General features: G+C 35.6%; 1 protein-coding gene across 1 annotated transcript in view; it reads left to right on the top strand.

The window, feature by feature from the left end:
* DCC (DCC netrin 1 receptor) overlaps window positions 1–23,016 on the top strand; it is a 1,116,938-nt gene that overhangs the window by 796,591 nt on the left and 297,331 nt on the right. The window contains exons 10-11 of the mRNA XM_037016530.2: window positions 13,568–13,716; window positions 15,363–15,501. Of these exons, the coding sequence (XP_036872425.2) occupies window positions 13,568–13,716; window positions 15,363–15,501 (288 nt within the window). The remainder of the gene's footprint in view (window positions 1–13,567; window positions 13,717–15,362; window positions 15,502–23,016) is intronic.

The following is a 23,016-nucleotide window of genomic DNA, read 5'->3' on the forward strand; positions in this document are numbered from 1 at the left end:
TAGCTGATCTTGTCTCCGTAGACTCTAGAGAAAATCCTGCCTTTCTGCTTCCCAGCTTCCAGGGGTTTGGGTGGTCCTTGGCACGTCTTAGCTTGTAGCTACATTACCCCGTGTCTGCCTCCATCTTCACAATGGCCTTTCCCCTGTGTCCTTGTCTCTTTTCCTCTTTTTATAAAGGCACCATTCATATTGGATTTAGAGCCCACCTAATCAAGTATGCCTTTACCTGAATTTAGTTATATCTGCAAAGGCCTTTCTGTGTCACACATGAATTTTGTGTGGGACACTGTTCAACCCAGTATATACATTGCCCTACAGATCACACAGATTTTTATTAAGAACCCAAGTAATCTGATAAACACTGAGCAAACTATGAAGCATATATCTATAAAAATATGTAAGCTGTGAATGCTCACATGTGATTTAAACTTTCCAGTAATTAAATATATATATATTTAATACATATTAAACTAATACATACTTTAAAAATTAAGAAGCTACTTTTTATTTTAAAAATAATTTCAGTCATTGTCTCTCAAGCTGAGAAAAATAAGAAATATTCTTAGGTTCCTTAAAATCATATTTGATATGCTCCTACCTTCTTCCTCTCTCCAGAATTCTCACCCTGTCTTGCAAGCCAGAAGACATAGTGCTTTCTGAATACTGAGGACTGTAAACTGTTTCGATGGCCCTAAGGGAAATAACAAGTTAAAGGAATTATCTGGTAACAGGGTGCATAGAATCTGCCAGTGAGAACTATTACTGACATTGAGCACATGTTCAGATTTCTACTGTTTGACGTTCAGTTGATAAAAAATCCCATGACCCTTTCCTCCTGAACATTGATGAACATATCTCAACTAATTTTAACAGCTACAACCTCTACCAGAAGCTGTGTGTCATCACCTTAAAATCTTTCAACTTCAGCCCTTAGCAAGCCCCTGTACCTGTGAAATATCATCTGTGAGGAAGAATTCTGGCTCAACCCAACTCCTACATTAGATGTAATAAAATTAATAGTATCAGAGCTAGGCTCTGAACCTAGCATGACATTCCAACCATATGCTAATGTGTGTGTGTGTGTGTGTGTGTCAACTAAGAGTAGCTATGATAATCTCATGAAATGGAAAAATATTATTTGAAAGTCAACTGCATTTTAACAGTTCTCTCATGAGTTAAAATTCTTACTACTTCAGAAAACATAGCCATGATGTTCTTTAAAAAGCCTTACGTTACTGAGCTTAAGCCAATCTCAGTGAGTTATGCTAACCTTTATGCCAAGGATCACACTCGGTACATAATTCCTACTCCCTGTTATCGCTTACTTGATCTTAACCCTCAGTCTACTGTCTCAGTTCAGTCTTCTCCTACGTCCTTGCAGGGAAATAAAAATAATTATTACTGCTTCCATTCTTCAGGGGGACTAATTGCCTTGTAGTTCAGTCTAGGCTCTTCACAGAAATGCTCAGAACTCCCAGATATGACTTGTTACTGCTTCCAGTGGCATGTTTTATTATTGAATACAACATTTAAGTACCAAGAACAGTTCAGTAATAGGTTTAACATATCACTGCCTTATTGCAGATCATGCCAAGAGCTTGATTAATTTTGTCATTTTTAATATGATTTGTTGTGTATCTTCATAATTCAATGGTCTTAGAGCAATTTTGGAAAATTTTTTTGGAAACACTGTATTTCCCCCATTCCAATCAAAGAGTTCTTGAAATACCCTTAGTAGCATTGCCTATATCTGCAGTGTTCAGTATGGTAGCCACTAGCCACAGTGGCTATTGAGTACTTGAAATTTGGCTTTGCCCAAACCGAAGAGTAAATAAATGTAAAATACACACAGGAGGTTTAATACTTAATATGAAAAAAATCTAAAATATCACATTTATAAAATTTGCATTGGTTGTTTTGAAAGAGTAACATTTTAGACATATTGGGTTAAATATATATTATTAAAATTTAACTTATTTAATTTTTGCGTTTTAAATGTAATTGCTGGAAAGTTTAAATTACATGTGAACATTCATGGCTTACATTATATTTATACTGGATGTAGATGTATACCCTTATGTCACCCAGCTAGAATAAGTCAAAAAGTTTGCCAATCTGAGGTTAGATTAAATTTTGGAGTTATGGAAGCATACTGGCTAAAATTAATGCTTCTTAAAGAATTATTTCAGAAAGACTTATCTAAATAGGTTCATATTTAACCATTATTTTCTGTATTTTATTCCATATTTATTAAACATCATAATCAGTAGCCTTTGAAGGTTTGGGGCAAAGATGTTTCTTTCTTATCGGTCTAATGATTTATGGCACCAATGAAAATGAAAGCAAAGGTTTGGAAGAAAAAAGGAATCTTTTGATCCAGAGCAGCTCACCAGTGTTCCTGCTTTTAGCTTTACTAAAAGTCATTGTCCAACTTCTCAGAGATGATTTACTGCTAAAGTCTATTTGTCTTCCCGCTGCTATCTCTGAACATGCCCAGATCTTCCATGTGGTTAATAAACTTCTTATCTTTTGAATACTGAAAATAAAATAAACTTAATCCTCAGGGTGGTTCAGTCAGCAGACTGGGAGCCTTTTAGATGTTTCTTAGAGATAGAGGACAACTAGGTTTTCTGCCCTGTGTGATTATCAATCTTCCCGTAGCATGCATGTATGTGTAAGGGCATTAAAGGTGCTTCTCAGTGATAAATGTCAGCAGACTCGCAACGTGAATATTAATTTCAGTACTGCCAAGGTCAGATGTGTGCCCATGTTCATTGTTATTGGGAGTTTTATTGTTGCTGTTGTTAGGGGAGATATTTTATCCTGGCTCTTTTCTCAAGTATCAGGAGAGAAGGGAAACAAAATCCCTCAACATGCATATACATTGCTCAGAAAAAACCTGCCTTAGTGCAGTCTGATCTATTAATTGGGGTAATTACTTTGAGTGCCTTAAGAAAGATCAAAGTGTGGGTTTAGGGGAGCTAAGTTAAGGAGGAACAGAACAAACAGATGATCACAAAATCTGGAGACTTCACTGATGTTCCTGAAAAGCAGCTGACTATATATGGAAAAAGAAAAAAAAATACTGCAGGAGAAATAAATAAAGAAGAAAAAACATCTGTGATGAGGCTGTTCATAGAAGTAAGGTGTGAAATGATCTAGCTGGGAGCCCAAGAAATTGAAAGAGAAGTTAAGATGAAGAAAAATACTAAGGTATGACTGTCCCTTTGGGAATGAATAACCAGCCGGACATCTCCCTATATAGTGAAGTGCCTCAAACCCAAAGTGGGTGCCCGGGCTGTGAACTTCACCTGCCCACACACTTGTCCAGTGCAGTTTTAATACAGCATTTCCTTTCTCAGTGAACAACAGAAACAGCAGCTATACAAGTCAGAAATAGCAGGATTTATTCCTAACACACCCATCCTCCTCCCTGCCCTACAGCCAATCCATCAAATGCTGCTGATGTTACCTTCTGTGTAGCTCTTGGATCCCTCCCCTTCTCTTTTTCTCCAGTGCCATCATTCTAATTCAAGCTGTTAACCTCATTCTTCTGTCCTATAGATGATTCTCCCAACTGGTCTCCCAGCACCTTCATTTGCCTCCTGCAATGCACTCTTTATGTAACTGACAGAGCACAAAATGCTTAAACCCATCAATTCCTTTCTGATTCTCAGAATAAAAGATCACAATCCTCCCAGCCCTGTCTTGTCCCGGCGATCCCTCACTCCTCATCAGGATCCTTTCCTCCGGACTCCCTGTGGTCCTGTCACCTTCATCAGTTTAGTTCTATGAGGTTTTCATTGTTCTCCCATCAGTTCTCATAATGCCTTGCATGTTATAAAAATTAGTTAATATTTATCGAGAATGTCCTTTATGCCAGAAGTTGTTCATAAATTATTTATTTTTAATTTCCACAATAGGCTCATGGGGTAGGTGCTGGTATTAAGCACATTTTTAAGATAAGGAAATTTAAACTCAAAGACATTTAGTAGCATCTCCTACATCAGAGAAGCCCAGAAAATTAAAGAGAAGTCTAATCTCTCGCTTTTGTAAATCTCTGCCTCTGTGAAACATGTGTGTAGGAGAATAGAGTTCTAAGTCTCTCCCTTAATTTATGGTCCCTCCCAAAAGAGCCAGTTTACCCAAAACAGTTCTGTATCTTTTAATGCCTGGAAATAGATAAACAATAAACTTCTTCCTAAAAGTTAGGTAGGATTTTTAGGTAGGATTTGGTAGGACTTTTTTAGGTAGGACTTTTAAGGTAGGATTTGTAGTCATTAGGTGGAAAACCTACCCACTTGATTGAAGGAGATTACAGCTTCCTTCTTCTCTAATAAATGGGAGCAGGGCTCTTTTGTAAAAGCAATCTGTGCATGTCATTCATTACACTTTTAAAGCTACCAACATCAAACATTGATTTTTCGCACACTGACCATAATACAAGCCAACTTTGAGAAAGGTCGCTGGGATTTAGTCACATTATCACTATGGGAAACGCTCTGGGTTGCACATAAGCTGAAGACACCCACTTCTCTGATGTCTATTTATAGAGAACTGACATTGCCGTGTGCAGAAATACAGTTCTGAAGTATACACCCGTCTCAAAGAAGTGCGAAGCAAGCAAGAAGCCTACCATATGCCTGTCCTAGGGATTTCTGCTTGGGACTCGTCTTTAAGAATTAAACATAATTTTATGGTCTATGTAACCACAGCAATAGTAACTCCATGTGGAGAGTTATGAGAGGTTGAAAGGATTATTATAAGACTTCAGGCAAATATCCGCTCTTTTATCAGGCACATTTGCTTGTTAACATAATCCTCGTCCTCCTCATGCTACACCCTATGCATCTATGAAATGTTTTCCATTTCCCTTCCGCATACATCATGTCCTCATGTTCTTCTAATAACCGTAAAATTAAGGAGAACAAACAATCCTTCCTCCATTTGAAGAGGGAACCAAAATATAGAAAAGCTTAAGGGACTTGATATCAGGTAATAGTACTATTGACTACCATATTATTTGGAACACTTCCTTTTCTATGTAGCCTAATAATCCTTTTAATAGTTCTGTTATGTAGAATCTTTGAACCCATGAGAAAATCATAATGCAGGGTGTTTGCATAATTTGGGCCAAGGATACACTGTTATTAAATAGAGGAGGAGGTTTTTTGATCCAGGATTCAGAATTTAGTTGCTTAATTTCCATGTGGGGTATCTTCTTTTCCACCAGTTATTTCAGAGGTAGTTTCACCTTTCTATTGCTATTTGGATTTTCTCAAAAGTTCTTGACAATTTCTTGAAAAATTCATTTGAAAATGTTTATCTTTTCATAACAGTTGTTCCTAAACTGAAGAGTTAGAGGAAAACATCTTGAAAAAAATGGATGAATTTTTTAATTTTCTTCAAGTATCTTGAGACACGCTAGATTTTCCTAAAATTGGAAATTTTTGATTTGTTGAAGGTGTTAACAAAGTAGAAAAGCAATTTAATAACTGATAATTCCAGGCTTGTGGGTTATTTCCACAATATGAGTTTAATTGTGCCATCATGAATTCAGTTCACTTTGGAATTATTCTCATTAATTGTGCTTAAAGACCTCTTCATCTGAAGCCTTCCCCAAGCTATGTAGTGTTTTTCCTCTCCATTTGCCAACTTGTAAGTTCTGTTTCAGAAGGGCTAATGTCAAGGCCATTACCCATCATACTCATTCACACCCATGTGTCTTGATTCAGCAGATCCCTCCTTCACACCTGCACCCTCTCCTGTTCCTCCTTTTCACATCAGGGCAATTCTTAATTGTTCTTTAAGAAATATTCTTGACCAAATTCCCATTGCCATTCCTGATTACCATATAATTAATTAATAGATCTATTTCTGGAATTCTTATAGACTCCATTGTCCAGAGATCTTAGTCTTGGTTATGTATGTTCTGTGGTTCGTATCTTGAGGTTTCCTATGTTTATATTCTGTGTCCTAATAAATTCCTTGAAATTTTCTACCATAATAAAATATTTGACAATCCTAGAGATAGCATTGTATGCTAAACACATAAAAAGTATGATTACACTTTCAAATCAGCTGGTACTTTTAATTAAAATTTTCAATCACAATCAAAAGAAACCAAACCCAAGGTATTCTGGGGGAAAAAAAGGGGGAAAAAAGTATGATTAGGTTTTTATTACATCAATTTTCAATAATGTGGCTACATAAGCACACTTGGCTGAAACTTTTAAGTTTTTAACTTCAATGTTTGGTGTCTTTTAGACATTTTTTTCTAGATCTAGAAACAATTGCCTTTGACATTTCTTAGCATTCTCCCATTTAAATGATTTGAGAACTTCATGGTGCAATCAAGAATGGACATTTGCCAACACACTTTACATTTCTAGGCATTGCCTGTATTTTCTCAAGTGAAATTCATAATACTCTATGTATGAGGAGCCTGAGCTACTCCACTGAAAAGACCTTATCTTAAGGTCAATTCCTGTAATCACTTTAATTATCAAACTCCTTCTAGTTCTAGGATGAATCACAAGAAGATTGCTTTGGTACTACTTTCTTCAAAGAGGAAGTTTTTTCTACTATACCATCAAAAATATCCATCATTTAATATATTAGCATATATAGAGAGATATATGTGTATATATATGACATATATCACACACATACAAATGTATGTATATAAAGATAGATCTATATCTATATAGATAGCAATCAATATTGATATTAGAAGCCATATCTTCACATACACACACACACACACACTCACACAATGACATAGTTGACTTTACTGTGAGTTAGCAGATGGTACCTATTAAAGCCCAAAGGAAAATGATCAGGTAATAATCGCTTCTCTCAACCAAATCTTGTCAGACTCCTGTGGTTTTGTAATAGAAACCTAACCCACACTTTGTACCTCTTCCTTGCAAATTACTGTCATACCTCCTAACTATGTATAGTTCAGTCAAGAAGGGGTTGCATTATGTTAATAATTATATCGCCTTCAGGCTTTTTGATGTTGCATTTCCCATACAGAATAGAAACAGATTTCATAAAAATATCATTAAAGCTGTTAACTACAGGAGGGAAAAAAACCAAAGAGGCAATCAAAGCTTGCACTTTATTATCAATAAATGCAGATAGTTTCAGAAATGGCTTGCATTTGAAACATCATCAGCAGTGGAAGCTGCTGCTTAAATAAGAGAGCTTTGTGGTCTAAATCCATTTGGATCACTACAGATAATGACTTAGATCCCTTGCTATCCATTTTAAAAAATGGACTCAATCATTTTTAAATTAGCAAATGAATAAGGAGGTAGATTCATCCACAGAATTTTGGCCTGAGTTGAGGACATGTGAATCGTAGGTCATTATTTGAATAACACATGTGATTTTTTTCAGTTACATTGTTAATTTAGTTATAAAAAAAAAAAGGAAAGGATTTGGTGGCTGTTAAATTGATGAGTGAGGAACAGTAGGACACATTGTACTACACGGTCATTTTGAAAAGACTTTAAATATTCAAATGTTCAACCACATATTTTCTGACACTTAACATTTGTCTTCATTTCAGACTTCCAGCTGAGAAACATTAGTATAATGGTGAAAAGACACCAGCCTCATTCAGTATTATGAAGACAGTGACATGTCTTGATCCTTCTAAAGCTTCTTCTATGAAAACCTTATATTCACATTCTTATTTGGAAGGGCTTCCAAGAGTTTTTTAGAACCATATGTTTTATAAATCATAATTTACATTTTAGTCCAATTAATACGAATATCAAATTATAGTAAAGAGAAGTCAGGAAGGTCAGTGGATAGACAGATACTGGAACAGCAAGAGAAAGGAAGAAAAAACGTATTAATTCGTATATGCTGTGTGACTTCTTTATCATCAGGAGCCCTAATATCTTGTAAAACCTAAAATATATGGTGAATTAAGCCAAATGAATTCAAATGCTTTTGAATTAACCATGATTTAGAAAATGAAATAGGAAAGTCTATTTCACAAACATGGCTCAGCTTTTGAAGCAGTAGTGTTTTATTAAAAGTTGAGGATGCCTCTTTAAAAAAATTATTGTCAAATCTCCCATCATACAGTAATTAATAATCATCACAAATGATTTGGTAATAGAGAATCACTGATTTTCAGAACCAAAGGAAACCAGAGATACTGTCCAATCCATTGGGAGCTACCACTCGGGGAATCAAAGACTCTAATGATGGAAGCTATGGAACCTACACGTCAAGAGCTATATGTTACAGCCTTGGAAACATGCATACAATTTCAGTGGGTCTGTGCACTCCCTGATGGCAATGAATGGTTCCTATCATAAGTAGATGAGGGATAAGAAACTATACCTTCTGACTCTTAATCAATTATAGTTTATTAAACTGTGATATTCTCTCTCTCTGCTTCTGCTGCTTTCTCTCACACACACGCATACGCAACACATATACAACAACACACATCCTGTCTTTAATATGATTGCCTGTGATAAGTATGCTTTATTAAAGATTCAACTAACTTTTATATGCCATTTTTGGGATTGATATGCAGTAGGATCTCATTATAAAGTACTCTGTTACACCATAAAATTATAGATATAGTCAGAAATTGCTGCTCCTAATGCAAATAGTGACATGTAATACATCTCATTTATGCCAACATAAGTATTTAATTTTTTCTTAGGTACAGGTGTTACAATGAATTTCTACTGAAACACAATATCGAAATTTAAAAAGGTGTTGGTTAGGCTGACATTGATTGATGAGGTACTTGCATAGATTATGCATCTATTCTGAAATCTTTCCACTCTTTGAAGAATAGGTAACTTGAATAGAGATGGAAAGAAATTAGATGTAGTTTGCCACAAATTATTGTCCAACTGAGGAGATCAGTGGGGCTCATTTAAGACATCTTGGAAGTGATGAGCAGTTAAGCCCATTAAGTTTCTTGACTGACGTACTAAAATGGAATGGAATGGAAAGCTGAAGCTGTTAACTGTACTGATTTCACATCTCATTCCCATTGGTAAACACTTTCGTATATCCCTTTCTCACTTTCTTTCTCATCTTCATGTAACAAATCACATATGTAAACTATGTAAGTTATGCTTAAATATGTTATGGATATGGATATACAAACTATAATAAGTAAATATTCATATAAAATTATAGCATAAGTATATATATGTATATATTCATGCACATACATACCTCCACAATGAACTTAAAACACAATACATTATCTCTAGACCTATGTTAGAGCTATAATTTAAAAGGAAAATATTAGGGAATTCACAAATCTGAACTTACAGTATTGCTATAAAGAAGCAGCATTTAATAGCTTATATGAAACACAATCTTGACACTACACAGAAATGTTGTGAAGAAAAATAGCCCATGTGCAGACAGTATTTTGGTGTAAATATATATGTGTGTGTGATTATTATATAAATATATATGATATATATTGATAATTATATGATTTTAAGGTAATTCTTTGTTTTGATATTTATATTTACTTGAAACAACTTTAGGTTATGATATTTTTATTTTATTTAATTTCAATAGATGAGGATATTAAAATCTACCAATGCAAGCAGATCAAAAATAAATTATATTTTAAAACAAAAAGTTAAAGTAGGAAATCATTTAGTACTAAAAGGCAATCCTTTCTCAGAAAAATACAATTGGAAACTCTAATAACAAGTACAATGTTATCATTTGGAAATTGGTGAAAATACATACTCTGTGGATGTTTTAACTAAGGGCTCTGAATGTTCCTTTTTACTTATGGTATTTATTATCTCACCTTGAAATTCCTCTGGAAACCCAAGCACGTGTCTTTCCCCAATGGCATCTGATGACCATTAGGAAGAGAGAATGACTCAGCTGGTGAAAGGCCGGAGTAGGTCCTGCCAGTGTGATCTGGGTCCGCATTGTGGTACTTCCTGCTTGCGGTTCTCTCACTGGTAACCAAGCTACATGTGCATGTGAAGAAAATGCCTAGCAAATGCAGCAGCTTCACATACGTCCCACAAACACAGACATATACCAACTTTAGTTCTCACCAGGTGTCTCAGGAAAATACTGTTTTCTGATCATTTGTAGTGACAATGCTGAGTTCAACAAAATCAAATGAGTTGAACTATGTAGTGTATTTAGGCTTGTAATTTACAGTAACATTTGGTAGATGTCATTCACTTGACGCACATTTATTGAATACTTTCTGTATACCTATCATTGTGCCTATCCCTGTAGAGAAGGCAACTGCTTCTATTATTTGGGAAACTAAGTGGAGGGTTTTGACCATTCTCCCTACAGAGACCCTGGATGCTAAGCAGCCATGGCTGGGCTCACCAGGGGAGGAAGTGGCCTAATGTTTGTTCTTTGGGGGTGCTGCCTTAAGCTGCAGACAGCCCTGTGGTCTGTTCCTCCCATAACTCCTGATGGAGGTAGCTGTGAGGTTGGCATATCTGATTGCTATGCTAGAATAATAGTCCCAGTGGATCGTGCACCCCTACCCCTACCAAGCTAGGTGGCCCTCTCAGCTCATTCCAGATTCTCAGGCGACTTGCTTTTCAGAAATTAGAGATGATTGGATTGTTCCCATTGATAGAATCTGGACCTGAGTACCACCTTTCAAATAAGCCCACCCACTACCTCAGAGAGATCTAGGTGTCATCTTCCCTAGGCTCCAAGCATTCTCCAGAGGACACGTCAGCAAGCCACAAGCCCCTTTCCCCTGACCCCTCCCCTCAAAGCACCTACCAAAGCCCTGGCCATAAAAAGCCTCTTGACCTGTTAGAGACCCTCTTTCCTTTGTTCTGCTGGTCAGAACAGAGGGGTCCCTCTCAGGTTCAGCAGTAAGGCTGCTTGGGCTGTTGAGTTCACATCCCCTCACTTCTTTCACCCATCACCCTCTGTGTCCAGGGGAACAAATGAGCAGAAGCTCCCTGAACATTGCCTGCCTTTCTTTTCTCCCAGACTCACTCATCGCCTAGTCCTCCTGGAGTTGTTTTGTCCTGAAACCTTCCTTGAATGGATTACACTTCACAGTGAGGTGAAGTCCTTGGAGGTTTGCCATTTTTAAATCTAGTCTTTGCTCCCAGAATGAGCTTTGTTCATAGTAAGCAATGCCCTTTCAGTTTAGCTACAGGAGAGCAAGAAGGAACACATTCAGTTAATACTTTACACATCGTTGGACTGTACCAGATACGCTCTCCGTGAACTTTCAGAATCCTGGCTGCTTCACATTTGACATATACCTTAAATAGATCACTCGGTCTCCTTTCTCTTGGTCTTTTCTCTGTGCCTTCTTCCTTAGAAGAAGAATAGATTCAAAGCCAGAAATGTCCCCTCTTGAAATGTTTGCATTGTCTTTGTGAGTATATCAGTAATCATAGAAGCATAGAAATTTTTTATTATTAGTCTTTAAAATATTTTACTTTGAACATCCAGTTCAACAATGTTAGTGGGCACGCTTTTATTTTGCCTTTTTTTCCCCATAGAGCAAAGTATCTACTTCATTATAATACAATTGTAATTGTATCACTATAAACTTTGACACAAGCGAGACTCCCTATTGTTCAGTATTTTCTACTAAAGTCTCCTTTGTGGACTAGGGAATTTTCCATGGAAAATTACCCCTTCCTGGGAGAGTGCTGAAGTGGGAACACTCAAAATGAGGGACATTCTGTTCATTAAAAAAAAGACTGCATTTTCCAAATGTACAAATGACCTAAAAGATAAAGACAGTCTTTGAAACAGTTCCAGCCTAAAGCTAACTAAAAAAGTGGGGCAAAGAAGTGCAAATTTGACACTAGACAGGATCCTGAACAGGTGAAGGAAGTGATACCTAAATGACATTACTGGTCAGTTGACATAATGGGAACACAGATGAAGATTAGATTAAAGTGTTATATTCCTAAGAAATGCACTGAAACTACTAACTATATTATTCACATGCACGTTAATTCTTAGGAAAAAGGCATTGAATATTTAGAGGTAAATAGCCATGATGTGTGTGGCTTAATCTGAGTAAATACATTTAGATTTTTTCCCACCCACCTTTTTCTGTGTGTGTGTCTTCTGTGTGCTATTCTCATTCTTAAAATTTTCTGTAGCCTTAAAATGATTTCCAAGTAAGTTTTTAAGTAATTGTTAACAGTCACTGTTAAGGTGAAAGGAAACAATTGTAAATAATAAAGATTCTCAAAATTTGGGGACTGATACAAAAATATGTGGAAGTGACATAAAATATGTATTTCTGACATGAACTTTTTTTCCCATATGAATGTGTGAGCAGTAATGCCTTAAGGAGACTGGGTTTCATGCAAACAATTCTGAAAAATGATCTGGAGACATGGGTCCAATACTGATCTAAGGAGTGTGTCATCAGATATTCTGTCAGCCAGGTTTTCATACACTGTTTTGCTGTGGAAGTTCATGCTTGCAGAATCGTGTTAAGGTCTAAACTGTATTATCTGTTCAAAAGTAGTTGGTATCTAAATTTGGGGAAAATACACATCATGTTTAAGTTAAAGTTGTTGTATATGCAATGGTGAGACTATTTATTTTAACTGACATGGTTATTGCATTTGCCATTTACAAATGATATATTTATATTCGTTTATATGCATAAATAAAAAATTAGGCAGAAATTTAACATTTACAAATGTGGAATCTGAATGATTTCCTTAACCAATTTCATACCCAAGCCTGACCTGACCTTATGCTAGGTAACTAATAGTCTTTAATAATTCTGTTTGATGTGAACATCACATATTTTGCTGCAAATATATGATTTGAGAGCAGGGTGCTGCCACAGACCTCACTACAGGAGTGTTAAATAAAACACTGTGTGTATACCATTTCTAAAATCTGAAAATTTCTGTATCTCAAAATACATCTGGACACAAGTGTTTTGGTTAAATGATTGTCGACCTATGCTATCTATTTTCCCTAATGAGCAAGCTACTTATATTCAATTAAGTAAAATAATCCTTAGGAAAGAAAATGGAATATAGCAAGTAAAATTGAAAATTAAATCCTGAAATTAATTTAGAGGAGCCAGAATTGGGGAAGATTTTAAAATGCTGACTTTAATAAAGACAGTGTGGTAAATTATCCATAGCTGTTCTGCCTATTTGAATTATGAATAGAACCATGATGTACAAGTATTCTAATTGTATTTTCTCTTTTCCTTCTGCAATTGTTAGCAATATACAAGCAAGGGCATACTAGCACAGTGGAAAATTTTCCATACTAATACTTTAGTTTAAGAATTCCAGTCTTTTCTGTCATTTTCCTAGTCAATTATACTACTTCATCAGTTTCTTCAATAGTAAAAAAGTAATTTAGATTAATATAAGTCCTCTCCTGAATTATAAAACAAAATTAATCTAAAATTTATTACTTTATATTTATATATTATATTCCTATTCTATATGGTTCTAAAAATATTACATACTGCTCTAGTTTCCTTGAACTGTAAATGTTATAATTGTGTTTTAAGAGAGAGAATCCTCTTACACTAATCAATTTCTCTTGTTTATAGTGCAAGTTCCAGGACCAGTAGAAAACCTGCAAGCTGTATCTACCTCACCTACCTCAATTCTTATTACCTGGGAACCCCCTGCCTATGCAAATGGTCCTGTCCAAGGTTACAGATTGTTCTGCACTGAGGTGTCCACGGGAAAGGAACAGGTAGGCAAGGGAATAGGCCCTAGTGCTGCCACCTGTTGGATGGCTCTAGGACCACAGCAACAGGAAGAGATTTGCAAGCTCTTTTATACAGTCCAATTCTGCACATTAATTGGATAGCTGATCAGTTTTAAAGTATTTGTTATTGAACACTTAACCGCAATTTAATTGAATTCTAGTTGTAAGGAAGGCAAATGAACAATGAGATGGAAGTAAATATAAAGGTTGACATTGTTGAGTAGGGAGTGGCCTTGGCCAGTATAACATTTGTATTAACCCATCTGGTCCTGCAAAGTATTTTCATTTTCATTCCTTATTCTGAAGAATAATTGATCTTTCTCCAACAACCTCAACCAAATTTCTTTTTTCATTCTTATGTATCTGAGGTTATTTTTGTCCTCTCCCCCTAGTCAGGCTGTCACCTATTACTTTTCATGGTTTTCAGTATACCTTACTCCAGAAGTCCACCTTCCTCTTTCTTACATTTTGCTTCTAATCTGTGGTTAGTGCAGACATATGAAAGTAAACAAATTTGAACTTCTGGTAAAGTAGGAGTGAATAAGTTTTTAAGGAGACACAGGCAACTCAGTGATTCTATTTTGTGAGAATACACGACTATGGAGATGTTTATTTCCAGATTCTCAACTTCATGTGGAAAAAGATCCACAGACAAGTGTGAAGTTAAATAGGAAAAACCAAGAGCTGACGTTGGGATAGTGATTTCTTCACATGTGTTGTGAAGTTTGCCAAGCATATGGTGGTCTTCATGCTTTCATTTAAACTGCATGACAGGTTTTTTTCTTTTCAAAAAATGTTTTGCAATGTCCTATTCAGAAATAGTTCAAGTCCTTCGTTGTATCTATGATAAGAATTACTAAGAGCTCCTCCTATGTAATCATTCATTCTATTTTTTTTTTGCTTGCTCTCCCCAAGCTATTTAGCTCTTATTTTCACTTTCTATTCTTTCCAGTTTTCTGCACATATTAGCTCTTCAAAAATGCATTTCACCAAGCCATTTAAATGAATTCACAAACGATGTTCCCCAGGGTAGTGTGAGGATAATCACAGAGAGCTAAGTAATGGCTCTTCTGGAGCGAAGTGGCCCTGATTTCTCAGTGGCCTTCATTTACCTCCAGTACCTCATTCTGCAGCTGTGAAGTGCCTAAAACAGTTCCACCCTACCTCATAGCAGTTTGAGGGAAAAATACTTTGTGGCAAAGTATCTGCCAGTTTCAGGAGCTCTGGGTGTATTTCAGCAAGGGAAGAAAGAAATCTATTTAGTTTCTTGGTGAATTAGTCCATCAGGGCACAGGGCACCTCTCCATTCTGTGGATTCCCCGCTGCCTTGCACCTGTCAGGGTTTTGGTGTGGGCAGAGTACCTCACACCATTCAGTGTATTGGACGCTTTTAAAAATGTTGGAGCTTAAAGACTGTAAAAATAGCATGGTGCTTTTTTAACTAGGAGTCTACAGAGTGGTTTGGGCTTTAGTGGGGGAGTCACAAGTCACATTTTACAACAACTCATTATAAAGCTAGAGTAGTTTTGTGAGTAAGACTCTAATATCCACATCACTGATTGCACAGAATGGCTGCCATTTCTGCTTTAATGTGCCTCCTGAATAACATTTTTGGCATTTTATGTCTCCAGAATATAGAAGTTGATGGACTATCTTATAAGCTGGAAGGCCTGAAAAAATTCACAGAATATACTCTTCGATTCCTAGCTTATAATCGCTATGGGCCAGGAGTATCTACTGATGACGTAATGGTGGTTACACTTTCTGATGGTAAGTTACAGACAGTGGAACTTGACTCAGATATTTGTGACAATCAAGAAACAATATTGTATGTATGTCATTTTCCAGCCTTCCTAACTAAAACTTTATGGGATTCATTAGTGTAAACTAGAAATTTAGCTAATTCACTGAATCTATTACAGTCAGATTCAAACTTTCTTTGGAAAGGTGTGTACTCTGAGTGAGGTTGTCCTAAGAGGTATTCTTCAAAATATGACTCTTGCCACAATCCTGAATTAATTTTGTGTCTTTTTCTTTATTGCTATAAATACAAATACATTTGTTCATATGTGTGGACTAATTTGCATTGTCATGTTTCTTTTATTTCTCATTCTAAAAAGGTAGATGATTAAAATCATAAATGATAGACAGTCCTCCTAACATATACCTTTTAATTTGAAAATGCATCATGAGGAATTATGCCAAATAACTCATCATTTAAAAAAATTAAATCTGAAATATGAAACATATGAAAACATATGTTTTTAGTTGTACCTTGCTTAACAAATGAAAGAATAGATATGTTTTCTTAATTGTCATAAAATGGAAGAAGAACTCTTACTGAAGAGGATGGATTTGACAAAGAAGTAGCAGAGAAAACTGAGATCAAAGCAATGTGTGATAATAAATGCTGGAAAAATTAATGAAAACAGAAAGTACAGCCAAGGAAAATTCAAGCAGGTGTAGAAACAGAGATGACCTCCATGAATAGTAAAAAGGCAACAAGCTATCCCTTTTCAACCATGGTTTCCATGTTGGTATATGTAATTCTATAAATTATTGAAAGAAAATGACTTTACGTTTTGATTCCCTAACCAATCCATCATTATTTAATCTGAGAAAGCATCTGGGTGGATATTTCACATAATATCAGTGGAATGATAAAGGGTATGCATGTTATTAAAGGCAGTACAAAGAAGACTCGGTAATATGCTCATTTGCAATTTCAACTTAAAAAAATATTTTATGTGTGACACCTTCTTCAGGATCATTTTTAATGCCCATCCATCTGATTCCATTATTGAAGACAGAACAGAATATTTATTGGCAGGATAAATTACTTCACAACTTATAATTATCAAAATAAAGGGAAAACAAATGAAAATGAATATTTTACATAATTTATGTAGATTTCATTCACATTCTGGACTGTAATACTGTGGCATTATTCTCCACTTTGGTTCTAAATGTCATAAGTGAAAATGATAGATTATTACTCATTAGGTCAAGATTTATCATCTCCAAATGTTGCAACATTTAGAATTTAGAAAATGCCTTGCACTAAATGAAAGGATTTCATGACCTTAGCCCAACAAACACCACTTTGCAAAGGATGCCAACTTCCCTCTGTCAGATGCATTGAGAGGAAAAAGCAGGAGCTGCATGGTCCCCTTGACCTTGGCTCCCTGACCTCGTCTGCGTTCATCTTTATAATCAACACATCTCCTTTCATTTCTAAAAACACCCTTCACTCTTGGCTTCCATCCCTCGTTTTCCAGGCCCCTTCTCCCTGCTTCAGTTTGATGTCTTCTCCTCTACTGAGGCTGTCCATGCTGAGGTCACACGTCATACAGACATGTGTTTAATCACATTTATTAGTCACCTACTCCCCAATCTTCAGTCATGAATCTCTCTTTTCCTTGACTTTCTGGATGTTATAAAAAGAAGATACTGTGAAAATTAAATGGGCTAACCTATAAGCAACTAAAATATGGATATGGCATATATTTAAGTGTTTAATAAGTGTTATTTATGTCTATATTCATGTCTCTTTTTCTCATTATACTACATGCTCCCTAATACAAAGAATGATGTTATATTCATCTCTGTATTCATCATAACTCGTAAATATTTATTGAGTTAATCAGACAGTTCAGCCAAACCTGTACAATTGTTTATATGTATAGATTTATCATTAGGACTTTCTGTTTGTGAGGCTAATTTAATACATGATTGTAGTCTAAATGCATCTGTGTTATAGAGAGCTTTATATTTCTTACCAGGTTAGAGAAACCCTTACCGTAAAAATTCATATTGGGGTCAGAGAAAAACTGAATAAAAACACAAACGAAATGCAAATAATTTTTTCATGAATTAATTATCCCAATGGTAGTCCTGTTATGCTGAAATGCTTATCAAGACTTTTATCCTGGTGAGCTGTCATCTCTAATTTAGCTCTGCTTTAATTGTTTTTCTGGGAAGAAACATTATTTTTTGTTCAATTTCAAATTGGTTTACAATGATCCACTTCTTCAAATCAGTGGTATTAAAGAACATCAGAGCTACGCTGCTTGACATTCAGGGTGAAATGTAACACTGGTTACCAGATTTTTCCCAAACACTCTCTCTTCAGCTAGTTGACATGGATAGATCATTAACAGTTTTTATGAGTGAATTAACATTTATAAGCACCCATGCCAGCTTGCCCTGTGTCCAAAAGCAAAGGAACCAAATTTCATAAGCAGACTTAACTAAAAGAATGTGGTTCTTACTGCTATCACTAATAATTATCAAGTACTAATAAGTGCTTATAAGGCCCTGCTCTGATCACTTTGCATTATTAACCTTCAATCCTCATAATACTCTGAAGTTTTCCTACTTGACAGATGACAAAACTAATATGGAAAAACATTACAAAAGTAAGCATCACAGCCTGGTCATTTAGGCCATTAAGTAAAGAGGCAGGATTCAATGTGAAAACACACTAAGTTTCTCTTACTCGCTAATAAATTTCTCATATTAATTCCTTAGAGTACAAAGCTCATAATCATATATAAATTATTTCAATCCTTAGATTATGTGTTTGGGACAAGGTCAGTACCTGTCTAGATGGGGATTCAATTACAAGGTGGGACATGATCTCCTCTGTAGAATTCATCATCATGTGTTTCAAACCAGTATGTTCCACCATATCGAGGGGAGTTTCTAGGCCAAACACCTCTGATTGGCTTTAATGAAACTCTTGTAAGTGAGAAATTGCTTGACATTTTGAAGAGAAAAGCGATGAACTATGTCCTTCCCCTTTGCCTCATGCGACAATGAAACATCTTGGGAACACAAATAAAGAAAAACTTTCACTTCCAACAAGCATCTACAGAGATATATCTATTCATCTCTAAATAATGTGGAAATTGATAGTAAGAGGAGGGACTGGCGATTGATAATTAAAAATACTGTACAAAAAAAGTCTCTACTTTCTTTTCTGACTATGTTTACGTAAGGTAAGAATAGCCAGTGTGCTATCAATGGAAAGTAAGAGAAATGTATGTTGTAAAAAATAGAGTTGAAATACATCAGTGCCTTTGTTATAAGGCTCTTTGTATTTTATTATATTGGCTTTCAATTCCTAATACAGAAAATAATCTCAATACTTCTCTAATTGCCAGAGTTATGAAAAGAATGCATATTTATCCTTTCTCCTATATATTCTTCACTTTCTTGAAATGAGGCATCAAATGCCATTTTTAAACTCAAAATGACATTTGAGGGTCACAGCATCTAGTGCAGTCTCTAGAACAAACTTGATAGTCTGTTATCTTCTCCTTTCTCCAAAATTCAGTCACCTCTCATAAATGCAGCTGGTGTCACTCAAATCATGTTTTGATATTTCATTGGTCAAAAAGTGGATGTAGTATGATTAGTAAAGTATAATATGACATATAAATATTACACTATCATGTGAAACATAAACTAGAAAGATTTTTCCATGTTTAAGAAGTAATTTATTATTACCTAATATGAATATATCATTTCCAAACTTTACTTTTAAATTATTATATTTTTCAAACATTGCTGTTTCCCAAGGAAAAGCAGATAAAATCACTCTTCACCTGCTATTTTAGAGCACAGCATTTTTTTCAGTTTGTACCTGTTTTACTTTTCAGTGTTTTACAGAATAATTTAATTTGAATAAGCATCATTGAAAAGAAAACAAATGTTGGTAAGAATATGAACCATCTGGAATTTGCTGCATTCTTAGTGGGAGTATAAATTGGTATAACCACTTGGGAGAATTTTGTATCTATTGAAGATTAACGTACATGTAACCCCCATAGGGGTGTCTACTGCTACCATGATTTCCACCCCTAGGTGTATAATGAAGTGTAGCTTTTCAGCAAAAGACATATACAGGGCATAGAGAATATAGCCAATGATTCTCTAACATCTTCCTATGTTGACAGATAGTAACTGAACTAGTTGGAGTGAGAATTTAATAATGTGGGTAACTGTTGAACTACTGTGTTGTATACTTAAAACCAGTATAAGATTGTTTATCAACTATACTTTAATGAAAAAAACAGATTTTAGATATATTGTAAGCATAGTGATACAAACATGGGTATGTATTTTGTAATTGGTAATGTTAATTACCAAATAATCTACCAAAAAGTAGAATAGAAGGGAATACTCGCAAACTCATTCTATGAGGCCAGCATCACTCTAATACCAAAACCAGGCAAAGACACTACAAAAAAAGGAAAGTTACAGACCAATATCCCTGATGAACATAGATGCAAAAATACCCAACAAAATATTAGCAAACTGAATTCAAAAATACATCAAAAAGATCACCCATTATGATCAAGTAGGATTTATTCCAGGTATGCAAGGATGGTACAACATTTGAAAATCTATCAACATCATACACCACATCAAAAAAAAGGACAAAAGCCCCATGATCATCTCCATAGATGCTGAAAAAGCATTCGACAAAATTCAACATCCATTCATGATAAAAACTCTCAACAAAATTGGTATACAGGGCAAGTACCTCCACATAATAAATGCCATATATGACAAACCCAAAGCCATCATCATACTTAACAGTGAGAAGATGAAAGCATTTCCTTTAATACTGAGAACAGGACAAGGATGCCCGCACTCCCCACTTTTATTCAACATAGTACTGGAGGTGCTAGCCACAGCAGTCCGACAACATAAAGAAATAAAAGGCATCAGATTGGCAAGGAAGAAGTTTAACTGTCCCTCTTTGCAGATGACATGATAGTGTATATAAAAAACCCTGAGGAATCTACTCCAAAACTACTAGAACTAATATCTGAATTCAGCAAAGTTGCAGGTTACAAAATCAATACACAGAAATCTGTTGCATTCCTATACACTAATGATGAACTAGCAGAAAGAGAGTCAGGAAGACAATTCCATTCACAATTGCATCAAAAAGAATAAAATACCTAGGAATAAACCTAACCAAGGAAGTGAAACACCTATACTCTGAAAACCACAAGACACTCATGAGAGAAATTAAAGAAGATACCAATAAATGGAAACACATCCCGTGCTCATGGATAGGAAGAATTAATATTGTCAAAATGGCCATCCTGCCAAAAGTAATCTACAGATTCAATGCAATTCCTATCAAAACATCAACAGCATTCTTCAATAAACTAGAGCAAGTAGTTCTAAAATTCATATGGAACCACAAAAGACCCCGAATAGCCAAAGCAATCCTGAGAAGGAAGAATAAAGTGGGGGGGATCATGCTCCCCAGCTTCAAGCTCTTCAAAGTCACAGTAATCAAGACAATTTGGTACTGGCACAAGAACAGACACATAGACCAATGGAACAGACTGGAGAGCCCAGATATAAACCCAAGGATATATGGTCAATTAATATACAATAAAGGAGCCACAGACATACAATGGGGAAATGACAGCCTCTTCAACAATTGCTTTTGGCAGAACTGGACAGCTACATACAAGAGAATGACACTGGATTATTGTCTAACCCCATACACAAAAGTAAACTATAAATGGATCAAAGACCTGAGTGTAAGTCATGAATCCATAAAATTCTTAGAAGAAACATAGGAAAAATCTCTTGAATGTAAACATGAGCAACTTTTTTCTGAACACAACTCCTTGGGCAAGCGAAACAAAGTAAAAAAATGAACAAATGGGACTATATCATGCTAAATAGCTTCTGTACAGCAAAGTATACCATCAGCAGAACAAAAAGGCATCTACAGTATGGGAGAATATATTTGTAAATGACTTACCCAATAAAGGGTTAACATCCAAAATATGTAAAGAACTCACAAGCCTCAACACCCAAAAAGCAAATAACCCTGTTAAAAAATGGGCAGAGGATCTGTACAGACTCTTCTCCAAAGAAGAAATTCAGATGGCCAATAGGCCCATGAAAAGATGCTCCACATCACTTATCATCAGGGAAATGCAAATTAAAACCACAATGAGATATCACCTCACACCAGTTAGGATGACCAACATAGAAAAGACTAGGAACAACAAATGCTGGTGAGGATGTGGAGAATGAGGAACCCTCCTACACTGCTGGTGGGAATGTAAACTAGTTCAACCATTGTAGAAAGCAATATGGAGGTTCCTCAGAAAACTAAAATAGAAATACCGTTTTACCCAGGAACCCTACTCCTAGGAATTTACCCAAAGAAAACAACTTCTCATACCAAAAAGACATATGTACCCCTATGTTTATCATAGCACTATTTACAATAGCCAAGATATGGAAGCAACCTAAGTGTCCATCAGTAGATGAATGGATAAAGAAGAGGTGGTACATATACACAATGGAATACTATTCAGCCATAAGAGACAAACAAATCCTATCATTTGCAATAACATGGGTGGAGCTAGAGGGTATTATGCTCAGTGAAATAAGTCAGGCAGAGAAAGACAAATACCAAATGATTTCTGTCATTTGTGGAATATAACAAGGAAGCAAAACTGAAGGAACAAAACAGCAGCAGACTCACAGACTCCAAGAAGGGACTAGTGGTTACCAAAGGGGAGGGGTGGGGGTAGGCAGGCAGGTGGGGAGGGAGGGAGAAGGGGATTTTCGGGTATCATGACTGGTGCACATGGTGTGTGTGGGGTCACAGAGAAGACAGTATAGCTCAGAGAAGACAAATGGGGACTCTGTGGCATCTTACTACACTGATGGACAGTGACTGCAATGGGATATGGGGACGAACTCTAATAAGGGTGAATTTAATAACCACATTGTTTTTCTTGTGAAACCTTCATAAAAGTGTATATCAATGATACCTTAATAAAAAAAATCATCCATTGGTCATGAACAAGGATAGTGACTACTCATTTTATGTATTAATATGGATTAAGCCTCTATTGAATGCTACTTACCTTGTTATTATGAATCAGAAAGCTTTATTTTGTTAATGAGTCATCCAAGACTTCTAGGATAGTGCCTGACACATAACAGCCATTCAGTGAATGGTTGTCTTTGAATTACTCACATGATTGAGTATTCACTTTTTGATATAGTAAATATCCATTGCATGTATTATGAAGAAAGTTGTATATGTCTTTTCTCCATGAAAAAGTGGTACAATCAAAATGCAGGCAAGAGAAACAAAATACCTAGAAAATCCACAAAGAAAAATAAACTGTTCCTTTGTTAATAGAATCGACTCACCAAAGGCTGTTTGGTAACCTGCTTCATCTATGACACACAGGTTTAATTACATACAACTAAAAAAGGGGGATG

Source organism: Manis javanica, chromosome 9 (genome assembly GCF_040802235.1).
Source record: "Manis javanica isolate MJ-LG chromosome 9, MJ_LKY, whole genome shotgun sequence".
Lineage (NCBI taxonomy): Eukaryota > Metazoa > Chordata > Mammalia > Pholidota > Manidae > Manis > Manis javanica.